The 19,459-nt window shown below is 45.5% G+C and overlaps 2 protein-coding genes across 7 annotated transcripts in view; one reads left to right on the forward strand and one right to left on the reverse strand.

Annotated features, from left to right (window-relative positions):
* Nucleotides 1-19,459, forward strand: part of LOC129384330 (uncharacterized) — a 463,248-nt gene that overhangs the window by 388,071 nt on the left and 55,718 nt on the right. The window lies entirely within an intron of this gene.
* The window catches only part of LOC129384396 (uncharacterized), a 76,171-nt gene that overhangs the window by 20,107 nt on the left and 36,605 nt on the right, over nt 1-19,459 (reverse strand). For all 4 annotated transcript variants that reach the window (XM_072289855.1, XM_072289852.1, XM_072289851.1 and 1 more), the window contains 5 exons: nt 18,990-19,231; nt 15,215-15,395; nt 10,537-11,096; nt 7,608-7,688; nt 3,344-3,421 (listed from right to left, as the gene is read on the reverse strand). In XM_072289855.1, coding sequence (XP_072145956.1) covers nt 3,344-3,421; nt 7,608-7,688; nt 10,537-11,096; nt 15,215-15,395; nt 18,990-19,231 — 1,142 coding nt within the window. The remainder of the gene's footprint in view (nt 1-3,343; nt 3,422-7,607; nt 7,689-10,536; nt 11,097-15,214; nt 15,396-18,989; nt 19,232-19,459) is intronic.

The raw sequence follows: 19,459 nt of genomic DNA on the forward strand, positions 1-19,459 counted from the left end.
TTTCTGCATTATTTTGCAATTTTGTCCAAATTGACGGAAAGCACTCCAGGGAGTTTTGGCAGCGCGCATTACATTCAGCTGGGTGAAATCGAGCTCTCTGATAACATTCGACCTGGGAGCTCGACGGACATACGGCGGAATTCCGGTCACGTGGCTCCTGTAACATCGATTGTTGGCGTGGCCTCTGCCATGGCGGCGAGTCGGTGCCATGCAGTGCGGCGACACGTGCAGGTGTGCTTCCTCTTCCCGTATTGCCCTGGCGAGCTGCTGCACATGCAGCTCGGTCACGCTTTCTCTGCCTCCAATGGGGAGTGGCCTCAGTATCGTTGCAGTATAAAAGTACATGACCGGGGCAGTTGGAGAAGTATGGGAGAGGCCTTTGCCCTGCAGTGGGCGTAACCAGGCTGATGATGATGATGATGATGATGATAAAAGTTAGTGCCTCAAGTACCAGCCGAATGTACCACATGATTGGAGCGCCCAACTCTCGACTGCACATTGCCGCAGGGACATGAATTCGGTCTCTCGGGGCAATAATCAACTCCAAGCGGCTTTTTTATTAGTAGCCATTTCCCTTAATTACTTTCGTTGACCAAATCCCAATCAAACGCACTTGCCTAATTGTCTTCATTTTGGAGCTACCGCAAGGAAGCAAGAAAGAGGGCTCGTGAAGTTCGGCGATTGTCGATTTCAATGTCTTTAGAAGTGTTCGCAAAGGCGGGAGCTGTTGATCCACACATGGTGAGAATGATGCAGTTGGCTGACTACACGCTGACGACGAAGGATTAAAGGATAAAAACAACACAGCAAGCACATTTTCGAGCTCAATCTGCTGTCATAGAGTAAACAGCTAACCAACATTTCTAAGAAGCCTTGAGAAGTCGCTGCACGAAGCAAAATTATTTTTTTTTTTTTTTTGCAGAAATCCTTTTTTGCAGAAGTAAGTGGCGTTCTTTCTGGCATGCTCCTTCCGCAAATACGCTACCGCTCACTACAACAGCCTTGAGCGCACCGCTACGGCCAACACTAGACGGTGTGCCGTTCTCTAAATATTTCTCAACCAACTTCATGAGGGATAGCTTTTCTCGACGTTTCCATAAAAGGCTTTCAGGAGTGGCCGCCTCATCAGCCATTCACCACTGCTTTTTTTAAGGAATGCAATCCATAAGTAGGACATTTTTAATTCAGCATAGTTCAGCACTACCCGACGCATCAATGCACACAAACTTACGCTCCTTCATCCGGCAGACACAAGTTCAGGCTACAGAGCAGATTACTTCGCGGTTTTTAATATTGTTAAAAGTCGCTATTGGCTACGTTGTTTAAATCATTATTGGGCACAGGAAGATTCGGGGCTATTAGATTGCAAATGTTTTTATCTAGTGCCTCCAGTGAAATGCCCTAAAATAGTGTTCCAGGGAAAACACGGGGAAGGCGGGAGATGGAAATTAAAGACGATAAGATAAACGAGAACAACGGAACGAGAACCATGGATTGAGTCCCCCGCTTAAAGCTGCCTGAATTATTGGTATGAAGAAAATTCCAGACTATGCATTTAAAAAAGCAAACCTGAAGGAGTTGGTAAGGATCACTCGGGTTCAAAAATTCCCGGATAGTAAGCTCCAATAGCTCTTTACAAGCAGAAGTGACGCCATTGTTCACCCCCACTTCACTCTTGAAATAGAGCCTAGTCAGCTGGCACCCGTGTATATGTCGAGTACTATTGTTCTCTGAATGCAAATGTCGGAAATTAGCAGCGCACGTAAGTGAATTTTTCGGGTGAGTCTTCTTAATGCGAACTACAAGAATATGGCAACACTGTCAGGCTCGATATTGAAGCCAGTAACACTAACATAAACGTGAAAGAGTTTTTCCGCAAAATAATGATGCCTCGTAAACCAGTGAGAAAAGTTTTTTTTTCTTGCATACAAGCTTATATTTTCTTGTGCCCTTCAATGGTAGCCCAGGTCCGGCTTCATTTTCGGACATTTTCGTACACGGAAAGGCGAGTGCACAAAATATGCACAAAAGAAACAGTTATGGCAGGATCCATCTCGTAGGGCTCAATCAATGTAGCGACACAATATTTCTGAAGGCAATTAGGAATCTGGGCCAGAGTTCAGGCATTTCTTATGATAGAACCGCTCCCAAGAAAAATTTCAGCCAATCCTCTTTATGAAGATGATGGTGTGGCGATGGCGAATGACCAGAATTGATGACGAAGCTGGTGTAATGGCTTTGCAAGAACCACGATGGCATAACTACGACGGTGTGACAACGAAGGCATGGTAACGACGCAGTGATGCCGATGGCATGACGATGGTGGTATAATCACGATCGATTGATGCCAGACTAATTTCGAAAGCATGACCATGAAGAAATGACTTCGATGGAATGACAACTGCGTAACAATGAAGGCATGACAAACAAAAGGATCGCGTTTTTCAAATGATGAGGATGATACGACGACAGTGTCTTCATGCCAGCATGAAAAATTGACAATGATGGAAGGGAGCACGACGGCATCACAACCCCGAGTACATGCCTCTAGTGGCCACAGGTAGTAAGAAGTTGAGTCACGGATTAGGCGTAAGAGACCAGACCATGCTAAACTTAGCCAGGGTCAGTGAAGTGAGAGACAGACAGACACACAGACAGACAGACAGACAGACGCAGACATACAGACATACAGACATACAGACAGACACACGGACAGACAGACAAGACAGACAAGACAGACAAGACAGACAAGACAGACAGACAGACAGACAGACAGACAGACAGACAGACAGACAGACAGACAGACAGACAGACAGACAGACAGACAGACAGACAGACAGACACAGACAGACAGACTCAAGTTGGCTGAAATATGCAAAGAATGCTGGTCACCATAAAACAAGCCCAGCAAAAAGACTGACAACCAGCTGCAACCTCTGAGAGTGGCGAAGACAAGCAGGACGCAAAACCAATCCAGCAACAGGTTATGGAAATATACTGCATACGGGTTTACTGTCGGTTCTAATCTGTCTTTGTGCCACTTTTCAGTTGATAGCTGGCGTTTGGGTTGTACTTTGCGTCGTCGTGTTGCAGCCTAATATTCTGCGTTTTCGTGCCAAGAATGGACAATAAGCTCTGCCTTTTTATTTCAAGCTGCACTGCATCAGTTACTACGGAGCTGCAAATATGGCTGAGCATGTAAATATGATCTTTGGAACTGCTATATTACCGATGACACTAGAGGACATTAAGAGGATGAGTATCCTTTCTATTACGTCATTTATTTGATGATTGCTTACTCAACAGGGACATTCTAAAGAGTTTGCTAGTTCGTTGTTCTCACCAGGAGGCCGATGAACGAGTCTTTTCTTTTCAGCACACTGCGAACCGCCGTGCCAGTCCTCTGCAGGTCCGGTTGAGACTTTAGAGCAGTGAGGAAGAAAAAAAGTATTTTAATGGGACATTACGAAACGCTCTCACTGAACTAAAATGCAGCGTAGCCATTTTCAAGATTGCTTACTCTACCGCGCCGTTCTAAAGCATAAGCACGTTACATGTGCCAAATTTGTTGTGTTGTAGGTGTCTACTCAGAGGAAGGCTTTTTGAACATATTTTAAAATCCATATGTTTCTTCGACGACTGTCCCAGAATAGTAAAAAATAGGCATTCGGGGTACAGCAAAAACATATTTGCTCACCGATTTTCACAGTGGCCGGCACAAAATTTTTGCGATATGTCGGCACCGACCATTCTGAACATATATATGGGATGTTGTATTGCGGTTTTGAAATCATCCTACTCGATACGAAGGCATTTATCTAAAACTGAGCGTAGCACCAAAAATGTCTGCTCAAATTGTAGTGCCCATGGCTCTGCATTTTGATACGTTTCTACAATGTGAAAAATTGCAACGAACCACCCGCCTTTAAAAGTAATAGAAATAACTCCTAAATATCGGTACTTGTGCTCGGGAGTGGAGCTACGAATTAATTCTGAACCCGAGCTCGGATAATTCCCACACCGTAAAAGAAGGAAGTTTCATTCGAAGCCAACTATCTCAGCCGCTTGGTCGGACATCTCAAGCAGTACTTTTTAAATATCGGATAACTATGTAGTAATAGAGGAAAAACTTTCCTCTAAATAGAATAAGCGAAAAACAATGGTACATATGAGGGGCCATTGGAGTTTTCCGAAATGGCACCACACTATTTAGGATCTATATTATGAAATTTTTGCCTGGTATTTGCTCCTAAATAAGACAAGAAAATATGTCATAGGCCAAATTGACGAGTTTTCCGAGTTCCGAGTGCGGTTCTTTAGTATCACTTAGGCCCAATCATGTTTGGCAAATGAGCTCGGTGGTGATATATCAGGAAGTATTTGGGGGACCTCCTATACTATTTTGCATGACGGTTCATGCAAAATAGTATAGGAAGTGCTCGCTTGCTGTACGGAACAAATGACCACAGCCAGACCGTCATGTTTTAAGTGCGGCAAGTGACTTGTAAGAGTGGCTGCCTGAACATCAGTATCGCTCATTGTAGACACGCCTGGGCCACTTGCATTCTGATAAACAGACTGCTTGTGGAGCAAAGCAAAGAAGTCTGCGCGTGCCTGGGAAACCCTCATACTGTGTTGCCAACCTCCGAAGCCAGTTTTACGCTGACTTGGACTGTAGTGTCCTACGTGAATGGCTTGTCTGTTACGGCTCTGATTGACCCTGGCGAGCATGTATCTGATCGATGCTAAGCTTCTAATAGACTGCGAAGCATGAAAAAATTAGCTATAGAACGCTAGACTTGTATAACTGGTATTTTAAATAAATTTTCGCCGGCGAACTTGCGACTCGTCTACAATACAGTTCCTCAGAAACTTGCAAACACCGAAGCTGTGCGTAAATCAAGGTATCGGAGCGTATGGTACCGTCTACACCCTAAAATTCATATAAAATAGAGAGCTTCAACCTTGTTGAGTACGATATTGTCACACGCTGACGAAGAAGTGCTAAGCTCGGTCCGAAGACGACGACGCTCTGGGCTACGCGCGCTGTCTACCATCTCGTCAGCTACGGAATCACTATCAAGACGGATTTACGCAGCGGGCGCTCCTTGGCTGCGTCTAGAATGCCAGCTCAAGGCGAGGATGCTTCGGGCACGTCGTCAATGACGCCCACCGTCATTCTCGCACAGCTCCGCGACCCTGGAACCTTTTCTGGCTCCGACAACACTGATGTTGAAGATTCGCTTCACTATATGAGCGGGTGAGCGCCAGCAACCACTGGAACCAGACCATAATGCTCGCTACTTTGATATTTTACCTCGCGGAAACGGCAAGCGTCTGGTTTCAGACACACGACGAGGAACTTACGAGCTGAGGCATTTGTAAACAGAAGCTCCAGGATTTGTTTGGCAAGGTTGTCAGACGTCAACGCGCCGCCCAAAAAGACGTAGCTCCCCGTGTCAAGACTTGCACTGAGTCCTACCTCACGTACATCCAGGACGTGCTCACTCTATGCCGCAAAGTGGATCCGAAGATGTCTGAACCATATAAAGTCGCACATGTCCTTAAGGGCATAGCAGATGATTCCTTCCACCTCCTTGTGTTCAAGAATTGTTCCACTGTGCAAGACATCGCTACAACCGAATGCCGGCGGTTTGAACAAGCCTAAACCCTGCACATTGCGCACCCATTTCACCGCCTTCCCAACACGGCCGCTACGCACACCTGCGAAGACCTCCGCAGTTCGCCCACGCCCAAAAGCTCTGATGACATCGTACACATCATCCGACGTGAAATGGAAGCCGCGTCTTCTGTCACGACCCCAACCCATGGCCCCGACAATTGCCAGGCGACCGTCCCACTGATCCAGTCCGTCCTGCGCCAGGAATTAGCCAACCTTGTATTGACCAATGCCTGCCAAATTAATCGGCCTGACTACACTTCCTCCAGCACTGTCATACGCATCCCTAACCTATCTGCTCCTACGCAGTATCGCAACGCGGCTGAATGGTGCACTCCGGACAACAGGCCTATCTGCTTCACTTGTGGCCGTGTCGGCGGTATTACACGTCACTGACGCTCTTCGTGGCATTCGACCTCCTGGCCTACGGCGCTCATTCCGCTCCTCGCTTCCCTCTGCAAACGCAGTCAGTAAATTATGGCGACACTTCTCTGCTCACCCGATCTAGCCGCTCTCCTTCGCCACATCGCCGCTTCTCCCAATCTCCCCCATCTCGTCCATCACCCGACGCAAAAATCCTCTTCTGACCTTGCCCACACGTGGGAACCTCCTCAAAGTATATATATCTGTGGTTGATGCTAAGCTTCGGAATCGTCTCAAAGAAGTCCTCACTCCTGCCCGTCACGTGTGCTCCGAGTCGCCGACAGTAGAACACCAGCCGTTATTGGCGTGTCTCCGGCTCTTTGTAGAAAAAAAAGGAATAAACGTGTGCAGTGCAGGTGGGCACTGCGAGAGAACACGTTGGATACCAGATTTTTTTTTTTTTTTAAGTTCTTCAAGTCTCGCTAGTATTCTACATTTTGTGTGAACAGTTCGTCGTCTCCAACATCGTCGCTAAGTACTGCGAGTGACCATATTACGAAGAAATTTATTGAGACTCGTCGTACCGTCAGTGAGGACACGCGCTGTAACATTTTGCTTGAGCCGTGGATTGCGTGGACAGTAATAGAAATGCTCAGCGCCTTGTCTAATTGTAAGCGTAATTTTTGCCATCTGTCGTTGATAGATCTCTTGTGTACGACTTTGCTACCTATATCTGAGTCGTTGGGCCCACGAATCATCACAATTCATCGGCATTACCTTGAAATAGTATATACATAGTATATACATAATATATACATAGTATATACATAGTTTATACACAGTATATGCATTATGAGAAACCTATTTGCAACCTAACAACTATGCAGTTTTGAGGATACAAAAGCACATGGGCACAAATATTGCATCTGGCTTTTCTGTAGTGGCTGTTGATGCGGGTAGGGGACATCGCTCGTTGCACAACACGTAGCAGATATTCAGCGGCAATTTGCTATGTTTGATAGCTTAAGGCGTTAAGTTCATTTCACTTGAACTAGTGGCTCAAAATCTCAAAACATCGCTACAATTATCGACCATTTCGAATAAACGAGTATACGCATTACAAGAGTCCAGCACTCACACAGTCTACTAGACTTATCTAGCGAAGAGTTTTGTGTATAAGAATCCTAGGTGCACCAGGTCATCTAAAAAAGAACACGTCGAATGGGCTCGAGGACGCAGCTGGCTGTATGTTTTTATTGATTGTTGGCATTCCAAGAAAGGTTGGCAGAAATGGGGATACCAAGGTATTGATTGATACGAGGGGGCACAGTTTCAAGTAGGACATTTTACGATTAACATGGAACAAATTACAAACTCCCTTTCCTGTCTAAACAAACTGACGTAGGTACTTCAGCTTGCATCGATGCAACAAGATTCTCTAAAAAAAGCGTTGTAATGCCCTATGAAAAGATGTCGATGTATACGCTCTATTAATTTCGAACCAAGATTTCAGTGACCGCGTAAGAACCAAAGAGCATGCTGTGACAAGGAAAAGCAGGCTTACCGATGTGGAATATGACAAGAGCTCCTCGATTTTTCGCCGTATGTGGTGAATGACAGAGATGTTTTTTATTGACGCCTCCGCCTGCGAGGTGAAAAGCAAACAGATGAATTCAACACAAAAAGGAAAAAATACGAAAGTTTCACTCAAGTATTTAGTCAAGAGCCTATTTTCCGAAAATATTACATCAGGAAGTGCAACCTGACAGAACGATAAAGACGAGTACTAGCGATTACAAAGCTTAACGAGTTTCCTTCAAAGGGGAGCGTTCCCCATAGCCTCACTTTAAAGAAATTATTTAGCAGGAATTCACCTAAATCAACATTAGGGACAATCAACGGGAATAGTCCAATATTTGCGTATATCGATACCGACTAAAACAAAATGTTCTTTTTCTATATTAGCATATAAAGATGTGGCAGCAAAGTAATTTTATTTCAACACCATAATTTTTTTTTCAAATTTTACACATACCATCTTTAACTTATTTCTTAGCAAGGTCCAATTTTGCGGTACAAGATATTTCCATAAAAACTACGCATCTTCCCTGCTTTTTTCAAATGTGGCTGATCTTATGCTGGTCATATAAGTTCTTGATCTAAGTACTTCATTCTAAGTTGATTCTAAGGTGTGCTTCGGTAAAAGTTAATTATAAGATATTGGATCAAACGACAGCTTCATGGTAGATCTTCGCATTGCTGCTGGGAAGCTTATTGGTTACCTCTAACAATTAGCGTTATGAAGCGGCAGTTTTGCGACCTGTGGAACTCGCACGCCAATCGGTTTTACGTTGCATAGCCCCAATCTGATTCTGACGCACGCTGTAGGGGGACAGAACTGTATAAATATAAGTTATGTATATATGGACAGTACGCAACGTGTTACCAATTGCTTCCGTTGTCCATATTTTCTCACTTCTTCAGAGTTGAGTCCAATACGAGAGTGGCGAGTTGATGTTACAAGTTACCTCGAGTGCAGCACTGATTTTTGTCCGCGCACTCCACAGAACATACAGCCAGGCGCCTTCGCTTGAGCTTTTGTTGTGCCTCATTGTTCATAATGCCTGAGCGGACTGAGTACTATCATTGCCTCACATGGCACATCGCATCGTGGCATAAGTGTTAAACATTTTCTGAATTATGGGGCTGTACGCAATTCAAACATTATAACTTTATGTGGTGAACACACGTGCGGTCTGCACCATTTTTTGCTGCGTATCGAAGGCGCTCCTATTCGGGGCTACGCTTCTTTCGGGCCTGGGTGTCCTCGACGCTGGGTGCATACTTTGGAGCCATTTTGATGGCGCGTATTTACGTGTTCTTTCTGCATAAGGTGGCGAGTATACTATTGAGATGCCAGATCCAAGCGCTCTCTTCTGGCTACCCGCCGTGGTTGCTTAATAGCTATGGGGTTATGCGGCTAATGACGAGGTCACGTCCTCGAATCCCGGCCACGGCCACCGCATTTCGATAGGGGTGGAAAGCACTCGTTTACATAGATATAGGTGCACGTTAAAGAACCCCAGGTGGTCCAAATTTCGGGAGTCCTCCAACACGACGTGCCTCTTAATCAGATTGTGATTTTGGCACGCAAACCCATAATTAAATTTATTTTAAAATAAACGCACCAGATGATTGTAATCTTTACACTATCGAAGCTCAGCACGTGACCTCCACAGACCAGCATCTGCATTTTCGTCACTTAAGAAGATGCCGCGGCAGCGCCGACCGGGATGGATGGATGGATGCTATGAGCGTCGCCTTTGCGACGGGACGGTGGGTGGCTCCACCAAGAAACGGGATGCGTGGATGTGAGCGCCCTCTGGTTGTGTTACATGAAAGGCAGTGGCACGCGCGGCAAGCCAATCACAGCCGCGCCCATAAGGTCGGGGAAAGAGAAGGATTAAGGGTGTTTGCAGTTATCAAATGCGGCACTGCCACACCTTTCTTCATGGTGCTGCCATGCTCAAACGCACGCGCATGGCAGCTTCGACCGACAGCCCTGTGCTGGAGCCTTGTCACGGATGGTACTAGACTGTAGACCAATTCTAGTACACTCTGGATTGAATAGACCCCAAGACTACCAATGCGGCTTAAGGAGAGACGAAATGATGGGAATGAATGGACGCTAATTTGAACAACAGAGTTAAGAGAAAGGATATTACCTATGTGTACTGAATCTGAATTGGGGTCACTCGAAAGATAAATACTCATGTAATTTTTATGGTCGGTCTGGCAATTTTCTTCATTGCGCCAACATGTGAAATGAAGCATAAGTATAGAAGTCACATCAAATACTATTTATTATTTAGATCTTATGCGACTCCCAAATTCACTATCCGATATGATCGAATGGTCGTTTAATATAACGCATAATGACACTGAATTCTCGAGGCCTGTTGCGAATGATTCTGTTGCTGGCAAGTCGCGGCTGTTGCGCTGAGCCCACGAGTTCCTGAGCGAATTAACCAACACGCCCCCAGATGTCAGTCAATAGTGCTTTAATCCCATTGCAACTGTGTGGTGCATGTCACCCACTCCGCCAACGAGCAAAGCAAGCCTGCATATAGATCTACGTGTATACGAGGCATGCCGTTCCTGTTTTGCTTGTTCTGCAAGCAGCATGTCTCTCGTGTGTAGTCTCCAATCCAAACCAATCCATAAACAGGTATATCATAAGAAGCAAAAAAAAAACCGATCCAATCCATAAACAGGTGTATCATAAGAAGCAAAAAAAAAAGGGGGGGAACATGCATATACTCAAAACGTGGCTCACTCCGGTAACATAGCCAACGTCCAACGTTTCGGCTGAAGGACCAGCCTTCGTCAGAGCCTTCGACTGACTGACAGTCTACACACTAAACAATGCCCGTTCGACTCCAAGAATAATTTCCCGCTTCCTTCCTTAACCTCGTTTCCTTCGAGCCACTCACCTTGTCCGCCAGCTCCTTGAACAATCCTCCTTTTAGAATTGGCAGGGCAAACGCTCCCAGCTTCCCTTTCACCTCGTCGTCGATGTTCGGGGCGGGTTCCTCACCGAGCTTTTGCAGCCCGCTGAACCTTGGTGCGCCGACACCATCGTCGACGAGGCCAAGCCAGGGACTCTTCTCGCTTAGGACAGTCACGGTTATGTTCCTCATGATGTCTGTTCCGAAAAGCTCGAAGAACGAGAGTCCTTCATTCGAGCATTTTCCAAACTGTTCAAAGATGGCTAGCAAAGATGTCGGAGAAAACACTTTACTGAGCTTGGAGCTCAGATTTTCGTCCGGTTCAGAAGCTCCGATGTCCTCATGGAAATGAAGAGGATCAGGGCTGTGAGGTGAGGAATGCACGAAGCATCCTGCTTTCTTGCGCATTGCATGTGGAGCGCACTTCTGCTGTTCTGTGATGTGTTCAGTGGCCGTGCCACACACACGTTCCCAAGAAGAACTGCCGTGATTTTCCTCCTGGTGGCGCGAAATGGAATAGCCACCGTCTCCACGTTGTAGGCTGCCTGCGTCGCGCAGGGCATACGTCATTGCCAAAAAAAAAGGTGCGACAGTTCTACATAATGAACTTTCCTTTCCACCCACTAAACACCGGTGTTTCTATAGGGAAGTTAATTAGTTAGCTCCACCAAGTTTTTAATGTGGTGGTAGCGGAAACATGTGACGACCAGGTCGGTTATCAAGCATGCAGAACTGCTTTCACGGCCAAGCCGACGGAACACGCCGCCGGATGGTGGCGTCGGTGATGCCGACCAAGCACACAGGAACAAGGCATCGCAGAGAGCATTGTCGCGTTGTCTAGGCAATTAAGATTAAGCCCCTGCCAGGCGCGTGATGTAAGGATATTAACTTGTGCGCCGCAAAAGAACACAATGAGATGAGTGACGCTTGCCGAACACCATGTTCGATGGCCAAAATCTGATCGCTGGGTTAGCAGCGCGGCTTGTAGAACTCGTAGAACGTTCCGGTGTATAATCGCCGGTGCTCGCGCCAATTCGAGGACGTGCACCACTATTTGCAAACCGCGTGAAAGTCGACTAGACATGGTTCTCTCGCCATTGGATTGGCGACAACATTCGAGGGAGTTCAGATACATTAATATGCATCTTGCCCGTATCGATAAGATGACGGTTGCCCGAGTGCCGAAAAAAAACAAGCAATTGATAGGCGTGCCCGTATGAACTACGAAACGTGGATTTCCAAGGCCTCGAGTAGATTTCGGAGGCTGCAATCTAGGCTCTCCGTACTTCAAGTAGTCAACGGGCCGATAAACTAAACCTCGCTGTTTAAGGGGAGGCGCGGGCACCGTATGAAAATGATTAGCTCCGAAATGCGCCCCAAGTGTCCGAAAAAAAATTATTTTGTTAGCGCGGACGGCGAGAAACAACCCCAAAATCGCGCCGAAACACCGGAGTTCACGAAGCTATTCCGTTTTTCCCACCTCTGAGCGCCGCCTTTATGCGTTCCCCGCACCCTAGCCAACGATGGCCGCATAGAAAGAGCGCAAACGTAAAGCAATCAGGGGCCGGTCTGACGAAGCTCGTGATGGCCGCGGCCCTCGTATTGGCTCAGTGCGCCAATGCTCTGGGAGGCGCCTTCTGAGTGGCTGTTGCTATGACTACTAAGGCTAGCAAACAGCCTATCTGCTAGGCCTGGCCGCGGGTTGCTTCGAAAAGCGCTGATACGCCGTTTCTTCATCGTATTACGAACCTAAGCGTCAAATCGACCCTCACTAAAAAAAAATTTTTTTTTCGAACTGAACACGTGTCCGCGAAAATCAAAGTGCAAGCAGTCCCTGCTTCCTACGGCAAGAAAGAGGAGGCGGTTATCCGAAGGTTCAGACGAGCTGACAAGATCACGCCAGAGATAAGTCACTACGTTGCGCAATCTCATACCGCACCGGCAGTGGCGTTGCCAGAAATTCTGTTCGGGGTGCTAGGGGGGGGGGGGGGGGGGGGGGGGGGTCTGGTTCATATTGCAGTTCGGCCGCTTATAAAATACGTAGAGCGATCAAATACATATTAGCTACATTGCCATTGCCAAAGATGCTGCAAACGGAGAGGTCGCAGTCAAACGAACGCGTTGCAATCCTTCGAGTCGCCAGAGTGATGACGGCGAGCGGCCTTTGTTTTTTTTTTTTTTTTCGTCTGCGAGCCGGAAATCGTCTCAAACACTGCCAGGCGAAAATCCACTCGGCCAGAGAAAAACGAACGTGGTGGTCGGGCAACATGAGTAAGGAGGAGCATGCGCTTTGGCTGGCTCTGGCTGCCTGCGGGTAGCGAGAACTGGAAAATTGAAGAGGCCCAATGTGTTCGCCAATAAAAGTCAAAATTCAAAAATAAATAAGAACGTAGTTATCTGATAGTGCGTTGATTTGGCTTGTTTCCTTGAACATTCTGATGTACGACTTTAGGAAAGTCGCACATCAGAATTCACAAACATTTCACATCCAAGGTGTGAAATGTTTCAAAATATTTTTATGTCCTAAGACACTTCATCATAGTTCTTGTGCTCTATGAATCTCCTGCATTGAGGGAAAAAAAGAGACGATAATAGAATAAGAGGAAGGGACACAGTTCTGAGCACAATATGTGAGACATAGAAATAGAAACATAGAAATAAAAAAAAACTACTAAAATAGAAATTTCGAGTTTCAGAAGCTCGACGAGCCCACTCGCCATCGGAACGCCCTTGAATCTCTGCGCTCGGATGGGGCTCCTTCCTGTATTGGCTTCCCGTGCACGGGCGTTACCGCGAAATCGAGTTTGAGTTCGCAATGTGCGCGCTGAAATGTCTGTTCGAGCGTGAAAAAGACATCCTAGACATTCCATACAGAACAGAATGATTTTTGACGCATGAGGTTGTTTTGATCGGCGGTGCATGGACAGCAGGATAAGATTTCAAGAGAGGGGGGGGGGGGCGGCTGTAGTCCCATAAGCCCCCCCCTCCCTCCCCCCTGGGTAGGTCCCCGCGCACCGGCAATAACTTAGCCGGCGAAACTAACCGCTGCACTCTATCCCTGCGTGCAGGTTTACTTTGGAGACCTGCACGCAGGTTTACTTTGGAGACCTGCACGCAGGTCTCCAAAGTAAACGTGCCTATTCACGTGCCTATTCACGTGCCTATTCACGTGCCTATTCACGTGCCTATTCACGTGCCTATTCACGTGCCTATTCACGTGCCTATTCACGTGTACGCGGGTTCGCGCTGGTGCATTCCAGATTCTGTTAGGAGCCTATACATGCACCTCATGTCTATCAGCGGAAGAATTTCGCGTTTTGAAATATATTGTAATCATTATTTCCCGGTATTGAAACTCGTAATTTCTATTTTGGTAGTTTCTTTTAGTTCTATGTCTTTTCTCAAGTTCAAGTGTAGCTTTTTTAATGTCTCCCATTTTGGGTTCAGATCTGTGTCCCTTCTACTCATTCCATTATCGTCTCTTTTTTACCCTGAATGCAGGCGAGTCAGAGTGCACAAAAAATATGATAAAGTGTCTTAGGACACTGAAATATTCTGAAATTTTATAGAAATCACCAACCAGAATTCACATTTGCAAAGCTGCATGCACCTTTAGAATTCCATAGCCTTGGCTAAACTACATATACAAGCACCCAAGTGCTAACTTGCAGTTTTGAACATCCAGGAACATACCTGTTGCAGTACATTTTTGCAAGTCGCATGCGAAATTTGAACACAAGAAGAATCGTAACTACTTTATTTTATCGACTTTAAAGAAGATTGCATATTTGTTAAGCAGCACGCAAGATTAGATGTATTCTGAAAGTTTCATGTTTCAGCATTGCGTCAATACAAAACGAACCAATCATGAGGCTGGTGTTCAGTCAGCGACGCTTGAAGGTTAAAACTTGAAAGAGACTTTTGGATGTGTTTTTTCTTCACGCGCCTTTGCCTTATGAAAGTTTTTTCATGAATCTATTTCAGTAAATTTGGTGCTCTTGTGCTCAGCAACGCCTGGGCAACATCCTAGAGCGTAAAGGTTTCCCATATAGACAAAAGAGGTACTTGTAGTGAAATTTTACAGGTAATTTTGTCAAGTTTCTTTCGTCAGGTGCTTTTGCCATGCGGCCATACGTTTGCTTCAATTAATTTCAGTGAACTAAGTTTTTTTTAGTAATATCACAGCTTCATCCTAAAGCTTCCCGTTATTACGTAGATGAAATGTACGCTAATTACTTCATTGGTATTTGCTTAGCATTAGGATGTGCAGTGGGCCTTTCGAAATGTCAGCATATTCTTAAAAAACGCTTTATTTTAATGAGAAATTACTAGGAAAGCCCGTAAGAAATGACCTAATTATGACTATTGTATTCTGTCATATGTCTTGTTTCAAGTGGGATATAAATCTAAATACAAATTTGAAATGACAATTCCACAATATATCGGCACACAAAATCTAGGCAACATATGTTCAAAAATTAAAAAAAAAGTTTTCGTGACCCTAATTCCCCCTTAAGCCATGCACAGGGGCTGCCACCCTCGCGTTCCGAACATGAAACGATCGTCTAAACTTCGACATGTCAAACATTCGCGCTGAACGTTTGCGGAACAGCTTATAACTGGAAATGTGATAAGGTTAAATATATTTGCAAACGGAACTTACTCTCTTCACCTCCTGCGCTCTCTTCACTTGCTGCCGCCTGTTCACTTTCCATGCCGTCTTTTCTTTCGGTGCCATCTTCCATTTCTGCGTCCTCCTCATTTTCAGTGTCATCTTCATTTTCCATGGCTTCTTCACTTGCCGTGCCTTCTTCATGCAAAGCGGCTGAAGTGTGGCCAGCGCCCTGGAACGAAATACATGGAAAAAGTGGACGTGATGCCCGGAATATATCTTCATACAACACAGTGTCTCACATGAAGTTAACTACTTGAAGTTGTAACGAGTACTCGAAGAAGAGATTGATTACTACTTGGCGCGAGAATTTGTTTTCAGTAGCTGACGAAGAAATCACTTGCCAAAAACTCGGCTCCGGAGGCATCCTATGTTCGACCTTTGCCGACCTATTTAGATGAGCTATCACGTGGTGTCTTGCGAAGCAACAGGCAACCCTCGATTACCGCAACGTGTCCCTTAGCCTGGTCGACCGCGAGACACAAACGCTTAGAAAAAGCTAGAAAATAGCCCATATGACAAAATTTCGTATTGCCTGTAAATTTGTATCAGTCTGTACGCATCTTTCATGAGCCGAGTACATGTGTAGCATAAATACAAAGGGAGTAAACTCCCTTTGTTACGGTGTCGATTCTGGTCCTTCGCAAGGGAAATATTCGTGAACAAGCTTTCACTCTGCTGATTTGTCCATGAATAATAATCGTATCTGGTTACTTATCACTTCTTGATAGTTTTTGTGCACTCTGAATCTCCTGCATTCAGGGAAAAAAAGAGACGATAATAGAATGAGTGGAAGGGACACAGTTCTGAGCACAATATGTGAGACATTAAAGAAGCTATGCTTGAGAAAAACAGAAATAAAAAAAAATCTAAAATAGAAATTTCTAGTTTCAGCTGAACATTTTCTTGCCTGGAGGTCTCTTCCAGGTAACAAATTCAGACCTGACGTGCAGTAAAACCATCTATGAGTAGCTGCTATGTACGAGTAGCCGCTTCGGTTGTATTTTAACAAGTTCTGCAGCATTCTCAACACGTATGAGCTATATCTGACAATTCAAGGCTCTATTTGCTACTGACTGCCCCAGGACCACCACATTCGATGTGAATTAGCAAGCTTGAAGTAAGTTTCAATGCGCAGCAGATGGGCTAATTCATCCTGTTAGCCAAGATATCCGAGCTGTAAAGACAAGTACGCCGCATTACGGATGCACCATAGCCCTAATAGGAAACAAGAGACACATTTCAGCAGCTCAGGAGAGCACACCTGTCGAGCGAAGCTAATATGACGTGTAAGGTATGTGTAGAACATACAGTCGAATTGCTAGCTGGAGGCCTTTTCTGTATGCCCTTACGTTCACGCCTCAATATCACTTATGGAATGTGATTGTATTTATTGATCTATTCAGTGCCTGCATCGCCAATAAGGCATTGCAGCAGAGGGGATTTCCTTCGAAATACAACAGCTTCTAGAAGGGTATTTATACACTCAAAGCATGGTAAAAAGCATCAACAGATGCAATTAACGCATCAGGTGGAACAGGATTCCGGGCGCGTGCTGTCTGGACAAACAAAATACCGCATGACGTCACCCCTAAAAGCAAATTCATTGACTTTCAAAGGGCGATCCTTCCTTAGGGATACATATATATGAAGGTGGTGTCATGTATTTCGACTAATGCCACTTTGGGAATCATATATGCTACATAATAATTTCAAACGCAGATTTCTCCTATGAGTCTTTAGGTCCGGTCATTGAGAGTATGTTTAGCCTCTGTCATGCTGAATTCCCTGTCATAGTTTCCTAGGACAAATCTGGCAGCCTTTATTTGTATTTTTTTCAAGTTTGTTAATTCCGAAATGTAAGGGTCCCGACATTCCCCCGCGCATTCGAGTGTTGATCGTACATATATGAAATACAATTGTTTCACACCTTTGAGCAGCGGACTGAAATTCCGCCTCAAGAAACCAAGCACTGACGTCACTTTGTTCGTTAAATAATTGCTTTGCCTGGTCCATCGCAAGCCCAAGGTGACAAAAAAAAACACCTAAGTATTTGAATTCCTTTGAAGTAACTAAACAAGCCTCCTGGATTCGATGTGTGTGCTCTCGGTAGGAGCGATATCTGTGCTCTTGGTAGAAAATGATAAAACTTGCAACGCCTGAAGGCGGTGGACATTAGTGGCGGTAATGCTTTCTATGAAAGTTACTGCAGGAAAACAGCCATTACAGGCATGATGGACGGACTTGCTGAAAAATGGTCGTACTCCCTTCAAACGAATTTCTGACTAGGGTTCTGAAGGTTGGTAATATTAAAAGAAATATTACCTCGTGAGCGAAACAATGCGCTAGAATTATGCATCTCCGCAGACTGATTGCTTTCTGCGTCATAAAAAACGTTAGCGGTTAGAAATGGGGTTGAGAAAACTAGACGAAGCGCAACTTTACGTTATGGCACTGATGAAGCCACCCATAGTGATTACACGACCCGCGCTACCCGTCTTTCCATGGTAGGGGAAGATTCGAAGCGTGGGGCCTTCCTTTGTAATTTCAGCATGAAATGAATTGGGATTAGCACTCTTTGGGGAATTCTTCCAGTTCTGGTATGTTTCTAACTCACTTCTTTCACACACCCTGTCACCCGAGTGACTACCCTGGGCCACTAGGTATGTGTTGGCTGCTGTCTTGGAGATCAGTCGTCGGCCACTGGGTATCGGCCTGAATAAACGACTTGCTGCTCTCTGGCCCAGTAGATAACTTACACACTGGTTATGTACGCAATACTCAGTGTGTCACGCTGCTGTGTTTCCGTTTTCGCACAGTCACCAAAGTGCCAAGAGGAAAAAAGTGGGTGGTTAGCCTTGAATGTAATTAAACGTACACATGCGAGTCCAGCGCGACTGCTTGATAAAAAGTGCGACGAACTTCCAGCAAGGACAAAATGGATTACAATATACACTTTGCCATGGTAACCCCGTTGTAGCTGTCGGCATCTGCATTGTCGGCGCCGCCAGTTTGTGTGTCTACTGATGTGCCCACAAGATCTCGCGATTTAAGGATGGCATTAGGATATGACACAAGAATACAGCACTCACTATAAAAATAATCGTAAATTTTAAAACACATCACCACCAATTACACTGTCAATATGTTATGTCTTATGCTCACCTTATACTCGGCGAATTCAGTATAAGTCACGCCCTTATGTACTTATGCACTGTTAAATTGTGCGTGGACTGATACGTAATGACAACTCACTGTGGAGGGTCAATGACAAGAACGAATAACCGATGTACTAGTAGATTAGCCAAACGATGGCCAGGGGTAACGACGCGAACTTAATGACGGCAGCTCAATAGCTTGCTTGATGAGAAAAAGTGGTCGCAAAGTTGAAGAGGCACTCAGTGCCTTGCAGCCGGAAGGACAAACATGGGGAAGACGTACGTTCAATATATTCTCCTGATGAAACAGTAACCAGAGAATGCCGGTGAAGCCTCCGTTCTTGACAAAGATTAGGCGTATGAAGATGCTGATGCAGGATTATAACAACGCTGGGACATTACGGGCTAGAACTGCGCAGTCATCATAGGGCACGCCATATATTGAGAAACTCTAGGTTCATTCAGTCCACATCTGGCGTTTAAGGAGAACTGAACATTATTCTGTGGGCATCCCACAAACCGTAGAAACATGTGTCTGAAAAGTATTGTTTTAATTACGTTACCAGCAGATTTAACTTCAGTGCGGTCACGCAAGCCGGCCAACCAACCTTGCTCCCCAGACTGTTGGCCAGGAATTCGATGAATGAATGCGAGCCAGGCGCCCCCAGACTCTGCGCGGGGACGCACAGCTTTTGGTCGGCGACCATGCCAATGGAGGTTCCCAAAGTCGAGGTGATCATGGACAGCGGGAAGAAGACGACGAACACGAACACTGCCACCAGCATGACCCGGCTGGCAGTGCTGAAGCTGCAAACGCCGGTAGGCGCTCGCAGCATCAGGCATTGGTTGCCTGGTGGTAGGAAGGAACGAAAAAAAAAACGATGCTCACGAAATACATTCGATCAAGCAATTTATCGGCTAGTCAAAAATACATTTCAGTTCTCAAAACAAATGGAAGACGTGAGAGGGGAAAAGTACTATTAGCGACCGCTTGACAAGGCTCCCGATTCCACAAAACAATTTTGACTGCGTACATCGTTTGGGACAATTCCGGTGACCTTTCCGCGATCCCTAACAA

Source organism: Dermacentor andersoni, chromosome 8 (genome assembly GCF_023375885.2).
Source record: "Dermacentor andersoni chromosome 8, qqDerAnde1_hic_scaffold, whole genome shotgun sequence".
NCBI classification, from domain to species: Eukaryota; Metazoa; Arthropoda; class Arachnida; order Ixodida; family Ixodidae; genus Dermacentor; species Dermacentor andersoni.